This window comes from Amblyomma maculatum, chromosome 2 (genome assembly GCF_055883805.1).
Source record: "Amblyomma maculatum isolate TAMU_Amacu chromosome 2, ASM5588380v1, whole genome shotgun sequence".
NCBI lineage: Eukaryota > Metazoa > Arthropoda > Arachnida > Ixodida > Ixodidae > Amblyomma > Amblyomma maculatum.
In genome coordinates this window covers 49,001,225-49,018,615 of record NC_139345.1, presented here as the reverse complement: position 1 = coordinate 49,018,615, position 17,391 = coordinate 49,001,225, and the positions used below count along the sequence as shown (strand labels likewise).

At 46.2% G+C, this 17,391-nt stretch overlaps 2 protein-coding genes across 2 annotated transcripts in view; one reads left to right on the top strand and one right to left on the bottom strand.

The window, feature by feature from the left end:
• Nucleotides 1–1,182: 1,182 nt before the first annotated feature.
• On the bottom strand, nucleotides 1,183–3,834 carry Cog7 (conserved oligomeric Golgi complex subunit 7). The gene has a single exon (XM_084594075.1). The coding sequence runs from the start codon at nucleotides 3,724–3,726 to the stop codon at nucleotides 1,486–1,488; it is 2,241 nt and encodes a 746-aa protein (XP_084450201.1). The 5' UTR covers nucleotides 3,727–3,834; the 3' UTR covers nucleotides 1,183–1,485.
• Nucleotides 3,835–4,070: 236 nt separating this feature from the next.
• GckIII (Germinal centre kinase III) overlaps nucleotides 4,071–17,391 on the top strand; it is a 124,476-nt gene continuing 111,155 nt past the window's right edge. The window contains exon 1 of the mRNA XM_084594077.1: nucleotides 4,071–4,647. Within this exon, the coding sequence (XP_084450203.1) occupies nucleotides 4,633–4,647 (15 nt within the window). The 5' untranslated portion in view covers nucleotides 4,071–4,632. The remainder of the gene's footprint in view (nucleotides 4,648–17,391) is intronic.

Below are 17,391 nucleotides of genomic sequence, written 5' to 3'. Positions count from 1 at the left end.
GCAGCTCGCACAGGACCGGGTTAATTGGAGGAATATGGGAGAGGCCTTCGCCCTGCAGTGGGTATAGTCAGGCTGAGGATGATGATGATGAAATGGAATGGTAGGTGTTGACATTTGTACCAATACTGCTACATTTCTACTCAATATCTAGTTGAATGCAATGTGCTCAGCGTTTTGAATGAATGTGCATGCTCTCGTATTTTTCAGCAAATTTATTGGTGTCTTTTTCAAAGAATATCAAACAAGTTACAGTAGAAGCAAACCACAAGTAGAAGAATAGACTTCTTAGGAAGGCAGCCATCATGGGTGTGTTCTCAAACCGCACACAAGTGCACAAATGGCTGCTTAAAGAAGGAACTTGTGAAAAAAGTCGTGAAATGATTTAGATAACAATCTTGCATTTAAAGTAGTGTGTTCATTAAGAAATTGTCTTTGCCACACTTGATCCAGCCGGATGGAACATTCTGAAATTTAGACTGGCGGATACTATGCTTAGGTACCGAAATGTCACAGATGAGACCTTTGGGCGGGCCTCGTTTTGTAAACAAGATTTGATGGTTCACCAAACCTTACATAAACAATGCCTGAGATCAGTCTGGGCACCTGCAGCTATCCGCAACATCAGTGTTAAATCCTCAGAGATGGAAGTCGCATTGCTTAAGATTAGAATGTACTAGCTTACATAAACTTTTTTACTATTAGTTCAATAAGATCAGCTATGCAACAGATCCATTTTATTTGATGCCAATGTTGTGGACCAGCTTGTGCAACAGTAAATTGAAATTTGTGATGACAGTGCATACACAGCAAGTGATCAGCTTCACAATGGAGCCTGCCGAGTTGTGAATAACTTCAAATCATATTTTATTCATGCACAATGATTGTCTCACAGCACCTCAAACTTGCAGCCGAGCCTTAGTTTTCTATTACTTGTAACTTGCATACCTTTACACACATGCTGTTCTTGCAACTATTGCCAAAAGCACTTTATGCAAGTTGTAAACAAATTCTGGAGCAGGTGAAGCTCTTGCAAAATTTTCCATTAATTGAGCCAATGGGTACAATTTAGTATATAGGTTCCCACAAATTTGACAACACAGAAATGAACATAGGACAAATGCATGCCATGTTCTTGTCTCACAGAGTTCACAAACTTTCACGTTTTCGCAAAACCTAAAATAAAAATAATGGTAACTAAAACTGTCATCCCTACTGCTTGAATTCATTGGATTGAAAACTAAAATTCTCTACAGCTGCACTTCTTTCATACACTAAATATGTCATTGCTTTCAAATTGTTGGAACAGCAGTACTAGTAATGGTTTACAGTACAATTATGCTGATCAAGCGAAAGCTGAAACTTGCCTATACACTACAGTCAGGTCTGATTTTGCACAAATTCAGAACTCCCGAGAGAATGAGGGCAAGCATATTAGCATAATTTTTTTTTAATTCAAACAACACCATCAGGGCCAAGCCGTGACAGTCACCGTATCCCCCTCATCATCCGCACTGTTTGCACCAGCTGATTAGGCTTCCCAACTGCAACAGCTGCAAACTTCTCAGGTGGGCTTTTGAGAAGGGCAGCCAGATGCTGAAGGCTCTCCAGTGGTGGTAAACCAAGGTCATCCAGCACGTTGCACAGGTAGCTGATGTCCGTGGCGAGCTGTGCTGATGCCTGCCGGGTCAGCCTTTCAATTTGCATGACTGTATCGATGTACGTGTACATGGTAGCCTGGGCGACACAGCCTAGGAGGTAGTCTGCAACATGGTCAGTACTGATCCCTTCGATGACATGAGGAAGGTTGCTGTGCTGCAATGCAGTTGAGAGGGCTTCATTCTCTTCAACAATGAATGGCTCAATATGCTGAGGTATGGTCAGCAGGTATTGGCCTATTTGCGTGATGTACTCCATGGGTGAAATACTGAATGCTGGTAAGTCTGTCGCGAGAACACCTTCTGGATTCTCGAGAGACCACACCTTCAGGGAAGGGACGCCACTGAAGTGGCGCTGAACTTCTGCAAACACGGTGTCGAAAGTGAACTTGGTGAACTCTGCACACAGCTTTGTGATGGCCCGCATGCTCTCGGGGAATGCAACAAAATCTTCGAGGTGCACTTGCGTGGCAAAGTCCCTCAAGTTGCGCTGCATAACGGATGACAACAACAATGATACATGGTCATTTAGGATGTTGCCTTTCTTGTCATCGGACTCATGAATGGGGCTTCTTTGAACATGGAGTTGTTTTAGTGCAGTTTTGATGTTAGCAGTTATGCTCTTGTCGAAAGCACCAAGCTGAAGTGAGATGTCGCCGGCCGTTTGCATGCACTTAAGTGCGTACTGAAACATCGTCCAGCTGTCCAATTCATCTTGCTTTGAAGTAGACTTCAACTGCACCAAAACAGCCTGGCAGCGCTCAAAGTAGGCACGGAAAAGTGCTTTTATAGATTTGAGAAGTTCGGGATACGAACATCCATGAAGAAAATTGCTGCAACGCTTTTCTGCCTCTTTGGCCAGTCCAAACAATTTGAGAACTGAGTCCGACAACAAGGTTACAGAATCGCGTATGTCATCGCTTTGTATTGGTACAAGTGAAAGTTCTCCCAGCAGACACTTTTCCTCCAATTTGTCGTAGTTTTCGAGGTGAGTGTGAAACATGGAAAAAACGGATTTCATAAGAGCGACAACGTGCGGACTAGACATTAAGTCAGGATTAGCAGTTGATATGGAATGACCAAGGCTTTTGCAAAGCTGTTCAGAAACTTGAATCACTTCGGTCAAGTAAACCGTGGAACCGTTCTGTTGCTTCATAGCGGCTTCCAGGCAAAATTGCAAGCTAGGGTCGAGATTTGAGATTGCGTCAACGACGACGTCGGAGAGTATAAATACTGCCGGCGGGTCGGGAAAAACTTGGTTGCACCATGTCACCTGAGAATGCCACGAAGCAACAAGGATGTCATAGAAATTATTGAGCCACTCGAGAAACGTGTCATCGCTTTCACTTTCAACGATTTTGCGCCATGCCTCAACAAGCCTATTTCTATGGCAATTGTGGTAATACTTGAGCAGCTGTGGCATTCTTTGTATGTCTGAGAATATCCGCACATAAGGTTTCGCGGCTTCAATAGACTGTGTAGTAAATGCACGCACCAGAAGTGGACTAAGCATGGCCTCCAGCTGGTTCTTGAGCGATTCCAGCTTTTGCAAGCGCTGCTCATAGTCGGGAACGTCTACAAGTATATCGAGGCTTGTCTGCAGGCCCACTAGCCTCTCTGTGATCACCTGTACATCACCACTTTGGAAAACCTGGTCGACATCAGCTGAAAGAGTCGTCCAGTTATCGGCTTCCCTGAGTGCCTTATTGGCGTCCAACATCCGCAGCTTGATCGTGTCCAACTCGAGAAGCGTTCTCATTGAAGTGGAAGAGTCTTGCTCTACTTTGGCAATGTCCTTTTGCACTGCAGCCATCTGCAGTTTTAGTAACGCTGCTTCCTGTTGCATTGTCTCGACCTCGCGAAGCACTCTTGGCAGGTTTTGCTGAACTTGCTGGGCGGTCTCTTCGAGAGCACTGTTCATCTCCTGAATGAACAGCTGAAGCTTGAAAGCTACCTCGGAAGCGTAGGCTTCCTTGTTTTCTTGGGCCTCTGGGGCACGGAACGTATTGTTGATCCATTCCTTCGCGTCAAAGTTCTCATTTGAGAACGCTGAAAGGTTCATACTCGACATGCACAAAATTTTACGCAAAGTTTTGTTTACAACTCGCACGAACGCAGTCGAAACCACCGCAGGCCACACCGACAAGTCGACCACCTTTCCCCAGCGCTCATAGAGGTCGCCCTCTACGCAAGTAAAATATTACAATTTGACATTTTCAGAGCCACATTTTCCAGAAATGTGCGTTTTCTGCACAATAGTGCACTAAACAATTGGTAAAGTAATCCTTGCAAGTTTAATGTTTTAGTAACAACGACTTTCGTCTGCTTTCATGTTGAGAACTACTTTTTACTCGGCAGACACCAAACCCGTTCCGGCATTTTGCGAACTGCTGCGCATTCTATTTCCGGTGCCATTACTGTGTCCATTCGCCTAATGGAAACTTGCTGTCATGGCGTCTTGCGGTTACTTCGTTCGATCCGATGCACCGTGTTGAGTTGAGTAGAGCGCATTTTTTTGTCGCGTGTTGTACGCACTATGAACCACAGTGACGGGAGTGCATAAACGTATATGTCATAGTGCAGCGGACGCATTCAACTCTTGACAGTGGAGCTTTCGAAACCAAGTCGTCTGCGGCCGCCGGTTGATCGCGTATATTTTGTTAGGCTTATCGGTGCCCGCATCTTTACGTTTTCCTCCGCGTCGCATCGATTCTGCTCCCTGTCAAGGTGCAAAAGCAGTGCAGGAAGCCTTCACCACAGTGGCGGAATTGTGAAGTGACGCCTCGGCGCAACAGTTGTCCACAAGCGGAGGCGTCGTGGGATCGCGGGCTGCTCGGTAGGAGTGACTGACTCTCCAGGTGAAATCTGTTGGGTCGCTCAGGTGGGCCTGTGTCTGTGCCGACGCTCCCTTGCAAATGACCTCTGGAACCTAGGGGCACGCTTTCGTCGATGCGTCTACGCGACACTTAACACCGACATGGCGTTCAACGAGGTGAGTCCAGTGCTTTTGGTTTCTTTCGACATTTTTTTTTTTTTTTTTTTTCTTGGACTTCCTTCATACTAAGCGCGCTGGCCGACTTCGTCCTGTAGTGTCGACGCGCTTGGTAACGTTGCCAGCGAATTCCTCCGCTCTGCTTAGCTATGTAGAGTTGCCTAATCGCGCGGCGTGCTGCTTCTAATGGTAAGGACAGTTTCACAACCAGCCTCTAATAACCGGAAAGCTCACTTTCTGAGCAGGCGGGCGCCGATATCGCTGCAGCGCGCCGGTGCCGCGCACCTGCGTGCTCGTTCGCTTCCGATGACACCGTTCGCACCTGCGTGCGCGGGACGCGGCTGGACTGCAGCCTTGTTTAGTGCTTGGGGGGGAGGTCATGCGTGTTTTCTAAACGGCGTTCATTTGTTTACAACTACAGAGGGTCAGGTGCTTGCGGACACCCGAGGCTCCCGTGCAATTTTCCGCAATCTTCTTAAGTTCTTTGGTGCCGGAAACGGCAACGTTGGAACCCTGCAGGCATTTGTAATCTTTTGTGGCCCACGGTTTTAGGATTTGGAGTCGGCGTGGTTTTTACATACTTTCTGTTACTGGGTTATTCTACACGAATCGGAGGCGAGCGCTTGTATCATATTCTCACTTTCCGTCAGCGTGTCTGTACTAGTGTACTCAGAAGCGTCACTTCGGTGTACGGAAACTCAATAGGAGCGTTCACGTGACTCAGCCAGGACGAAATATTAAAACATGTTGCGAATCAATGTTCGCAACACGGCTTTAAAATATGGGAGGAGGGCATGATGCTATGCTTGGTGACAGCTTTTCCTGGAAGCTGCTGACGTCTGTCGAAGTTCTAGCAGCTAGAAGAGCCTAGAAAACTTGTTGCAGTCAAGGAAATAGCTTTCGTCTTTGACTTGCAATGCTGTAATATGTCTGTTCTTGTAGAAATGGGCCTTACAGAATGAATATTGAGAAACTGCAAGTGGGGACAGTATTCTACTGCCTAGGAAGAAGGGGCATGTTTTGGCTCTGTAGGTTCTGCTTCTTTGCCAGAAAATGTTGCAGATTATAACGTATTCACTCAGTGCTTTGTACTTCTAATAATGGTAAAATAGTATTTAACTGAAATAATTAAATTTTTATTTCAGAATGAAACTACAGATAAAATAGATCACTAAAAGCAATTGCCATTATTCATTTCGCGCAACAGTAAATTTCAGTGATGGGGCTAACATTCTTGAAATGCTCCCTCTTGTATGACATTGCAGTGTCAAGTTTAGCAGCACACCTGTTTTTTTTTTTTTTTTTTTTTCTTTTTTTTTTTTTTTTTTTTTTTTTGTTCAGTGCACATAGTCTTATCATAGGAGGAATGCACAGAAACTGCTCTGATTTGTTTCGAAACACAGGCAAAATGGTGGCAGTGCATCTGTTTTCTTTTCATTTTCTTGGGGTTTAGCTCATGGGTAAGGATTGGAGTTTTTATTTTTTAAAATTTTTTCAGTGTTTATTTAAGAACCAAGTTTTTGTTTTTGTCTGTCACCAAATAATAATTCATACAAACAGGATCATAACCCCCTCCCCACTGTCTGTGTGTGGTCTCATTTTTTGTGCTGTAACTTTTTAGTGTGCAGTAAGTACCAACTCACTCAGAAAGAAATGTAATGAATTGCTGGTTTATTTTGGTGGTATATTGTAGTAGACATGTCTCGTCAAAAGTCTCTTGGAGTTTGTTATAATCTACATACAGCATAACCGTGTGCAGTAAGTACCAACTCACTCAGAAAGAACTGTAATGAATTGCTGGTTTATTTTGGTGGTATATTGTAGTAGACATGTCTCGTCAAAAGTCTCTTGGAGTTTGTTATAATCTACATACAGCATAACCAGTTGGCTTTGTAGTAGTTATTGTGCATATGGTTCTGCTTAGTAAGGGTAGATCAATGCGTGACTCCTGGAGGCGGCATTTGGAAGAGGGTGGTCCTGTTTGTTTAGTGAATTTGAGTTCCTTTGTGAAAAGAAAATGGGGCTTTTCATCTTTTCTTCTTTCAGAAAAATTTTGTGGTGAGAAAGTGCTACCGCCTTTCCCATTTTAAAGCTGCAACTGGTATACTTTGAGCTTTGCTTGTAAAAGCAAGTGCTGTCGCCGTTAGTGAGGTAGATCATGAAGGGATCGGACAGAAAGAAATTAGTGGAAATTTACTTCTAGAAGCTTGGGGGTCTATATATCGTTTGGTTGTCGTACTGTGCGACCGCCCTTTTCCATTTTAAAGCTGCAACTGGTATACTTTGAGCTTTGCTTGTAAAAGCAAGTGCTGTCGCCGTTAGTGAGGTAGATCATGAAGGGATCGGACAGAAAGAAATTAGTGGAAATTTACTTCTATAAGCTTGGGAGTCTATATATCATTTGGTTGTCGTACTGTGCGACCGCCCTTTTCCATTTTAAAGCTGCAACTGGTATACTTTGAGCTTTGCCTGTAAAAGCAAGAGCTGTCGCCGTTAGGTAGATCATGAAGGGATCGGGGGTCTACATATCGTTTGTTGTTGTACTGTGCAACTGCCCTTTCCCATTTTAAAGCTGCAACTGGTATACTTTGAGCTTTGCTTGTAAAAACAAGTGGTGTCGCTGTTAGTAAGGTAGATCATGAAGGGATCGGACAAAAATAAATTAGTGGAAATTTACTTCTAGAAGCTTGGGGGTATATATATCGTTTGGTTGTCGAACTAAGCTGGGTGAGAGGGCTATGCATCACATGGTCTGCATGTTGATGGATACGATGGAACTGCCATGGAGTCGCCGAGGGTATAGAACATGACATTTTTTTCGTGAGGCTTATGTATGGTTTCGCTTTAGTGTCCTTTCATGCTGTGGAGAGACTTACTTGAGTAAATGGCCTAACAGGGGGATCAGAACAAACAACCAAACAGCACTAGCAGATGGCGAGTAGTTGAAGTGTCGCCGTCAGTAGAGGCTTCTGAGTGTAGGAGTAATGCCTCAAAATGCAGAATGGCATTAATCTAACAGTACTGCTTTCACACCGCAGCACTGCTTCCATGCTTTATTAATTTCCTACTTTGACTGAGCGTAACGCCCACTTAGTAGTCAGCTAGCTATGGTAGGCATGGTCCTGGCCTTGTTCGATTAAAGCCGAATTTCGAAAACTGAATTCTGTGGGCTTGTTTTTTTATTTTATTTATTTAAACCAATCAGTAAGCCAGTAACCAATCAATTTAGGATAGCTGCAAAATGTTGCCTGAGCAGCATGTACTGTCGGGGGCAAGTGCCCAGGACACAGCTCCACTGGTTGGAGCCGGTGAAACTAGACCCCCATCAGGCGAAACTTCATCGCTGGGCCATCTAGTGATGCGATGGCATGCCTGGTTTGAGATCAAACTGGATTGCATGCACCTCCTAGCTTGTGTGCAAGCACGTACTGGTTGGTGCTTTCATGAAAGTTGCTCATTGCCCAGGAACCTTCTGTAAGATGTAGCTAAGTGGACAGGTAATATTCATTGAGGACTTCATCAACATTGGCCTAGTTCTTTACTGTGGCATATGTAATGTAATTCCACTTAGCTTCGCTTAAGAGCTTAATGGCGAAAGCCTTTCCTCCTTCTCTTTTGCTTATGTCTACCTCTTTTCTTCCTCTGTCTTGCTTTTTTGTGTACTCATTACAGTTTGATTACTTTCTTTTCTTTGGGCTCATTGCCTGAACCTATTGTGACGCCCTTACCGGAGCAGTTATTTTATTTTATCTATTTATCAGTACTGCAGTCGCCTCAGGGGATTTTGATGGGGCACAGTAAATATGTGAAGAGTACGATAGTAACACAGGTAAAAAAAAAATAACGAAAACAAATCAATACAAATCAGATCAAAGGAGCTCGAAGTTGGCGGTCTGTAATTTTTTTTTTTTTCTTTTTAAACAATGCTTGCAACAAACGCCGACAGTGATGATTTCAACACTTGGTCATCAGTAAGGCGATTTCACTCTTTGACAGTTTGTGGAAAGAAATAATACTTAAAACAGTTGTTACGTGCAGTTAGTGGGGTTATTATACGACTATGTCTCTACCTAGTAGCATAACCAGAAGAAAAAAAAAACTAGTATTTCCCTGAGATCTGTGTTATAGTATCTGTTAATAAGCTGAAAGAGCAATTCAAGGCGTGACACCCGGTTACTCTGTGATGGTGGCAAGATTGCTTTTGTTAAGAGCTCTGTTACTATGTTGAAGTGAGAACCTTTGAAACGTCTCGCCGACACATCTCGCAGACGCGAGATATTCACCATGAGCCTAAAAAGGATTTCGTCTTAAAAACAGTATGTGAAATCTGTGGTGACCTAAAAAGAGAGCATATTTTCTTTACTATAGTCTGCGTCTAGTGTATTGTCTGCAGGAGCCAATTTTGACTTCAGCTGTACTGTTTTTCTGGGGATTAATTTCAGCTGAAAAGAAGATTTTTTTTTTATTGCCCACAAGAGAGACAATACATTTAATTACTCAGCTTTTCTCAGCTGCTTAGTTGGTAGTCGGCTTGCCACATGAGAGCCAGCATGTCTTGCAGCTGATCCGAGGCGAGCAAAACACTTCATGAGCTAGGGAATGCGTAGAGGTAATGCGGTGATTTTGTGGGTGTTGGCATTCAAACACAATGAGACAGGTTGGTGTAGAGTTTGACTTTTGAAACATGAAGCTGTGGCCCAATGACGTTATAGATATGGCCTAGGCAGTGTATAGAGGAGGGGGGGGGGGGTTGCATTGGAGAGGAATGGATGAGGTGGACAGTTCAGAGTTAGGTGATGAAATAGTATATTTTCTCAGTGGTTGTTGTAGTGTATGCTGATTTGTTCATCATATTGAAGGGCCTCAAGTCTGGATGATGGGTATGACCAAGAGATCACAGTTGCCCGATGTAAAGCTTAGCAGGCAAGTTGATTTGTCAGCTTGTTACTTGCTATCCCAACATGATAAGTTGCCCATGTAATCCGACTTCAGCCAGTCTGTCGATCAGCCTTTGAGAAGGAGGGAGGGAAGATTGCCTGATTGAATGGCTTGGGTAGCTGTTTAGGAATATGAGTAGATGGCTTGGTTTAGGGGTCAATGACCTCCTACAGACCAGTTAATATTGGAAGTTGGAAGTATTTCTATTGTAGAAGTTTATAGAGGAGGAGAACAGGCCCAGGGTCTGTGCGAGGATGGTTTAGGTATAGGTATAGGTGATGACTGTATATGCCACTGCGCTGCACTTAAGGCAGAATACAATCGGCACCTGTCTTCCAGTGTATACTTTCCGGCTCACTTGGACCCACCGACCCAGGCTGTTGAGCACGTCATATTATCTTATATATTATCATATTATCTTATATATTATCATATTATCTTATATATTATCATATTATCTTATATATTATCATATTATCTTATATATTATCATAATATATTATCATGTTATTCAGTCGTAAACACTGCATGTTACAACACAGTGTCCTTGAATTTCTGTACATAATTTTTTGGAGCCATAGTAGGAGCAACCAGTCATTTCTTCAGTCGGTACCATATTCCCCACCTCCTTGTCCAGGGTCAAGGTTGGTGAAGGCGGTGTCCTTCACCCTCGTGATTTCATCCATGCTGGCCTTTCCCTCAAATATTTCAGGCTTGCAGCCCTCATTTGTGCATGCTTTTCACTGACATCACATTCTTCCGTCGCTACTTAGTTCAACTTTAGTACTTGCTCATGTTCGATTGGGCTGATTTTGAATGCTGTCATGAAGACGTCTCCCTTTTTTGGAGTCATTGCAGCCATTCGATAATAGCGACTGTGGTGTGCCTGGTGTTATTTATCCAAGATTGAAGCATGTCCATGCACTGTGAATGAAAGCAGCCATCATGAGTATCGTTAGCTTGCATATGTATGGGGATAGCATATCAGAGATGGTTTGACTATATGACTTGGCACAGTAAAATGCCACAAGTGCAGCTGGGCAACATTTTTCATGCCATGACAGCTTTGTTAATATTCTTTAGATCTGACAAAAAGATTCATAGATACTCCGGACCAAGCGAAACCTCTGCTTTTCAACATGTATAATCCGTGTATTATAGTGCGAAAAATGTGGCGTGCGTGTGCGTACGTGCATGTGCGCGCGCGTGCGTGCGTGTGGATAACGACTGGTCCCAAGGCGAAACCTCAGTACATAAAACCTTGTGTTTTTAAGCGTGGGTCAGTCTACTTGAATATAGTATAACCTCTGGTTTATAGTGCTTTCTTGTTTGCCCCCTTTCGGCTAATATGCAGCACATTTTTTGTTTTACTTTATTATACTCTAGCTCCTTGGATTTAAGTAGTAATCGATTGCATGTATTTCCGCTGGTGGATCGCGAGGTGTCTGGCAGGTCAGGGAGGTGCTGAGCGTACTCCTCTGGCTCTTTCCCCGCGGAGGAGCGGCAAGTAGTTCGTTTTCGTCGTCGATGAATACGACGATGCGCGTGCAAGCCTCATCTCTTCGCCACGTTACGCTCACGATTCAGTTTTTTTCTTCTTTTTCCTTCACTCGGAACGCGCGCGTATGCTTTCGTCTTCTCCCTCTTTCATGCGCGCGCCGGCTCAAGAGTTGTTGCGTGTAACGGTCGCTTAGCGCCGAAAACGAGTCGGCAGGGCCGAAAAGGGAACTGGTTCGCGGAGGACTCTGTGAGCCCGGCGAACGTTCTGGGTTAATTCGCTCTTTTCGGCTGCGTGGACGCGAGCGTTCCACGCCGACGGTGTGCCTGCCCAGCCATAGCGCACGCCAGTGCTCATAGAATTCCAGCGCACGTTCAACTTCCTTCTCATCATCATCATCATCATGTCTGCCCGCACTTCGCCAGTCCGCGTATTGTTACATTTCAACCTTTCGCGGCGTTACAGAGGCGCCCCTCGCTACCCTCGCTGTTTGTTGACTTGGGCGTGTCCTGACCCTCCGCGCCTGCTCAGCTCCGCCTGTGGCGGCGGCCATCGTTTAGAATTCGGAGTTTAAATACGAAAGACGCCCGTGTTCTGTTCGGTTGTTAAAGGACCTTGGTGGTGGATGTCAATCCAGAGTCCTCCATTTATACGCATACTTTGACCTTTTATCACTCCCTTCTTCAGCTTCTCTCGAATGTAACTCCGGCGCCGACGAGTGCGCCGCTCGCGTCGAGGCTGCAATCAAAATGCGTCGAGGACGCTACTGCATTCTCAGTTAATACAGCTCGTTTTAAACATAAAACGTTGCGTTTTAGATTCTGCAGCCAACATGGCTGCATATAGTCCACGAACACTTTTACAGCTGCATATAGTCATTTGATTGGGGCTGTTTTGCGGCAAACGCTACCTAAAGCAGGATATAGCGCTTGTCAGTTACGGGGTAACGCATGTCTAGCATAATTCTGTTTCCTCACTGGCATTGTCCGAGAGATTCCGATTGAGCAGAGACACGGTTTAGGTGTCTCCGCACCGTTCAGACGTCGAAATTATGCCGGTCCTCCATACAATATAACTACTGACACGCGTTGTATACTCGTCACACGAAATCGCTCCCCAAAAGCAGCCAGTACTATGAGTCCACTTAATGCAGGCGTTTATTAAGAGGAAGTTCAGCTGCGCGTTGATAGGAGGCTTGCGATTTATCATTTACTGCATTTCTAGAGGAGCCGGGCGGCACCTCCTTCAAGTCATATACGAGTCCCTGCCTCAAAAAGAGCGCGGCTCACTTTTAAATTTTTCCTGGTGGTGTCGTTTGGTGAAATTGTGTCGTTAAGAAATGCTTTTCAAATGGTTTGAAAGCCCTGAATTGCTGGAAAGTGAACGGAATTCCATGAATGTTCGCTGCAACTGAAGGAAATTGACGAAACTTGAGCGTAGACTAGGTGGTCCACTAAAGAGCCCTGTCGCAATGATGGATGCACATTTTTTTAGTCTCCGATCGTATCCATGTGTGTCGGTTCACCCTTTCACCCTTGGCTCTCCAAGAACGAAGCTATTCTTTTTCTTTTTCTTTTTTTTTTCATCGCATTCTTGCTCGTGCATGCACTACTGGCTTCCGATCCTGCGTTGGCTGTTTGCCTTCGCTTCGCGGTCTGATGTGTCGCGCGCGTCGACCAAGATTCGTCTCCGGTTATTTTTTCTAAATCGTGCCGGGCGATTGTTTGCTGATCGCGGAACGCCAGGCTAACGTGTGACGTGAGTAATGTAATTTTTTTTTTTCTCTCCATTTTCGCCTCTACTACGCCAGTATGTGCATTCGTTGGGTTCATGAAATGCCGGCTGGCGTGCATAAGATTGCCTTCGCGACAAAGACGGCGACGAAGACGTCGCTTCCGCCAACGGTCTCAGTTTACCCTGTCGTGCTCTTGTATCTTTATAGTCGTGCATGTTGCATGCTTTTTTTTTTTTTTATCGTTTTGTCTTTGTCCGCTTTTGTCGAGGGTCGGTTTTCTTGTGTTGCTGCTGTTTCGTTGTACGTGCGGAGCAAAGCTGCGGCAGGGCCGAGAAATAAATAAGGTATATGCGTATTAAACTGCGCTCCGCTCTCCCTCTTTCGCCGCACGCGCGATCGCGGGGCTCAATCGAAGTATCATAAACCGGAAAGACCAGCGCGCGCGTGCCGCTGTCGTTTCGCTGCGACTGGCTCGCGCCGCCCGGTCGTCCCTGGCCTCCCCTTCGCGCAGCCAGGGATCACGCTACCCCTTTGTCGGCGCCCTTCCACCGCTACTGCTGCGGGCGGTTTTCATAAGCGTACGCGCGAGGAAGACTCGCCATGCGCCTAGAGCTGCTGCGGGCGGCCGACCGCGCCTGTTGGGTGCAGCAGCATGTGGAAAGTCGGAGCCGCAGTCAGATCTGCAGCGGTGAAGTGAGCGAGCAACGCGCTTGCAGCTCCTATGCCACTCTTCGAGAGAGAGAGAGATATCGTTGCTCGCTTCAGAGTGAAGTCGTAGGCGTATCTCGCAGTACAGCGCCTCGAAACGAACGGCTTGTTCGCGCAATCGCCATAGTAACGCAGAGCGCGGAAGCCCTGCTTATTCTTCTATGCACCCTTGTTCGTCCCTCCTCCCCAAGATGTCGACCTAACTTTTTCCAAAGACGCTGTTTTATTTTTGTTTTATTTTTATTATAATTTCTTTTTTCTTTGCGAAGAAGCTGTTTGCAAGCAGTCACGAGGCGCACTGAAAAATGTCCCGCACCGACATCGACCTGAGGCTGCCGCCCCTCCCTCTGCCAAGGCTAGTGGCAGCTACCATCCACCTGAGCGTAGCCTCGTGGTAAATTCCAGTGGTCGATCCGGAGGAAGTTCTCTTGCTCCGTGTATGCTCCATATAGCGAAAGAGCTGTTTCAGTGGGTATAGATTGTGATTAATTAGTGGCTTGTCAAAAGAGACTGCTTTTTGTGGCAGGTATTGCACTTAACCTAAGGGCCTCTTAAGCATCCCTGCGCGTGCGTGCTGGATGAATTCCTTACACAGTTTCCTTCCTATCTGTCATTTATATATATATATATATATATATATATATATATATATATATATATATATATATATATATATATATTGCCGTGGACCATATGTGGATATGCGATTATCATCACTATCGTTATCATACAATCGACTCAAATTAGTGCTGGAAGAAAAGCGAAAATTTAATCGAGTTGTGCAAAGTTTGAACATCGATCGAGTCTTTCGATGTGGACGAGGCCGAAATACAGTTCGAGTAAACCGGAAATTCGAATTGAGCGAGTTCCGCTCATTCATCATTATTATTATTATTATTATTATTATTATTATTATTATTATTATTATTATTATTATTATTATTATTATTATTATCATCGTTGTTGTTGTTGATGATGTTGAATTATTGAATGCCCACTTCGACGGGAACCTTTCTCAGGCCTTCGGCGGGTGTGCGTCGGTTGCTACGGTAACTTTTTTTTTTTTTTTTTTTTTTTTTTATGAGCAGGTTGTGCAAATGTGGTGCGAATAAAGAAGCGTGACGCTCTCCCCTTGCCGCCTAATGAAATAAGCGGCGGGAAAGAACAACTGGGCGTCGTGTAGATGCGTCTGGAAGGAGGACTCCGAGATGGCAAGACGAGGCGAGCGAGCGGGCACTTTCCGCGTTCCTCTGCGACGCGCTCTCCCTCCGTGCGTAGCGCGCCGCAGCTGAGCCGTTTTGTTACCTGGCGGTAAACACGCTATTGTCCCTTTTTCGCGTTCTTTATTTGTCTTTATTTACTGCAGCTGAAGGACTGCAGAAAGGTAACTAAAGGGAAGTGTATATGTGTGGGAAGGGGGCTCCTGGCGTAACTATTTGTGCGCTCTGGCCAGTGATGATCTTTGACGGCACACTTGGTTGCGTTCGTGACGTGAGCAATGCAGCATCGGCGAGCGGATGCCGACACTTAGGCCGCGCAACTTGATCTCAAGCGGGATCACGGAGGAGATGAAAGGGAAGAACTCAGAGCGACTAGGGCGAAAGAAGGCTCGAAAAGGGAGCAACAAAAACTAATGCAGAAAAAAACTTCGCGGCGCAGCCGGCGTATCAATGGAATGTGCGTTGCTTTTGCTGCTGCCGCTGTTCGCTTGTCTGCGCGCTTGTATCCGGCTCTGCGGTTTGGCCGCGAATCTATCGAACCATCACCAAAGCGAGCGCAGTGGACCGTGCGCCGACGACGCCGGCTTTACTGACGGCGGATGGAGCTCTCCGATGCGCTTTCGGTTAATCTTCTCCACTGCTGTGTGTTGGTGCGAGGTGTCGTCGTCTCGCTGATTTGGGACGCACGGCAGGATAATAGAGTTGGGGAGGAGGGGAAGAGAGAAGATTAAAAACACGTCCTGTCGGTCCCGTTGCCAGCACGCCTGCCGCTCGAAGATGTGGAGGTGGATTGACGGGACACCGAGGTCCGCAGATACTCCCGCTACTGCGCTGCGCCGTCATGCCGCTTCATCTTGGTCCATCATCATGCGGGCCGATGACCCGCTCCCATCGCCCGCCCCCCCCCCCCCCCCCCCCCGCCCCCTTTTTTTTTTTTCCTTTCACAAAGAAGAGTTGCGGCGCTGCAGCCCTGGACGAAGAGGCAAATCTTTTGCGTCATTCCGCTGTTAAAGTGAAAGGTTTCGACGGCTGTCGCTTTTGCTGTTGTTGCTTTTTAGCCTGCATCGCTAACTGGCTTTGAAGTTTGTGGGCACTCGAACCTTCGACTGCGGACATTTCCCAAACGCGCCACATGCGCGCTTCCTGCGAACACCCGCCGCTGCCTCTTTAGCCATTTTTTACAGGCGAAAGCCTTTATTGCCTCATAGTTGTCGGCAAAAGTGTCACGCTTTTGTGGCTGCTCTGATTGGCCGGGACCGGATGACGTCATGGAGGTCTCAACCAATCAGAGCACCACCACAGTACGCGCAAATGCGTTTCTTATATGGCCATATGCCAATCAATAATTAATTAGTTACTAATGACTACTTGGGCATTAATTAACACGGGTAAACAAGTAATTCCTAGTAAATATCTAATTAATTATTAATAACTGATTGCTAATTACTAACTGATTAATAATTACTAATTAATGTTTATATCTTCGGTGAGACTCAGCATGAATTGGAGGCATCGGATATTCTTGCTTTTATTGCCATCAACATGGAAGCCGACGTTTTGTTCTTTCGCGTTTTGTTCTTGTCAAATAACTTGCATACTTGGGAAGCGCGGCTCGGGCCCAGCTGCAGCGGTCCGGACGCTTTGGGCTAGGACATGGGTCGAGTCGGCGAGCTGCGCTTCATTAGCGACCCCCGCGCTCTTCGCGGTTGCATTGTTTGTTTTTATTTTTAGTTCCTTGAAACCCGTCGCACTTCACTGTGCACGCGCTACTCTGAGGCAGGAAGCGCTCAGTGACTAACGGGACACGGGATGGGGAGGGGGTGCATAGCGCCGCCGGTAGCCGCTGCGGTGCAGGACAGTGACCAGCGGAGGAAGAAAGGCGACAGCGCGCGGCGACGAGAAATGTCGTGACCCCCCCCCCCCCCCCTCTTTCCTCTTCCCTCTTCTTTGTGCATGGGCACTGCGCCGCGTGACAGACACAATGGTACGCCCGAGTGTCGGAGGAGGAAGATGGGAATGGGGAAACGCTCTCCTCGACCGCTGTGCTTCCTGCAAGGAAGGGGACAAAATATAATTCTTGTACGCTGGGCTTGTTTTATAAAAGCTTGGTGGTGCCTACAAACGGAACGAAGAATAATCGAGGGACAGAATGGGGTGTGCGTTGGGTGAGGCATCGCAATATTTATGGGGCGGCAGATATCGCGATTTATCAGGGCGATCGCGTGCCTGGCCCGGGCGCGTATTTGGGTTTGCTCGGTATGGTGGCTTCGCAAGAGAGAAAACGACAGAAGAGACGAAGAAAGCGGGCTATTCCGACAATAGCGGACAACAGTGCCACCACCGGCGACCGCAAACAGCGCAAATAAATCGCGAGGTTTCTTTATTGCGCAAGGCTTCTGTCTTCCCTTGTCTCTTCTCCGCACCTTAGTCTGGCGAAGATGGATGCCGACACATTGTCTTGTCGAGAAAGCGCACCGCGTTTTTTTTCACTCCGCGCCTGATCGGGCCCTTGTTGTCCTTCCCAGAACACGCGCGGTCAGGAAAAAAAAATAAAAGCAGTAAGAAAGATAGAGAATCGTGGTCGAATAAAGTCACGAGTTGGGAACGAGGGGCCTAGTTAGGCGGTCGGTGGCTTGATTTGCTTC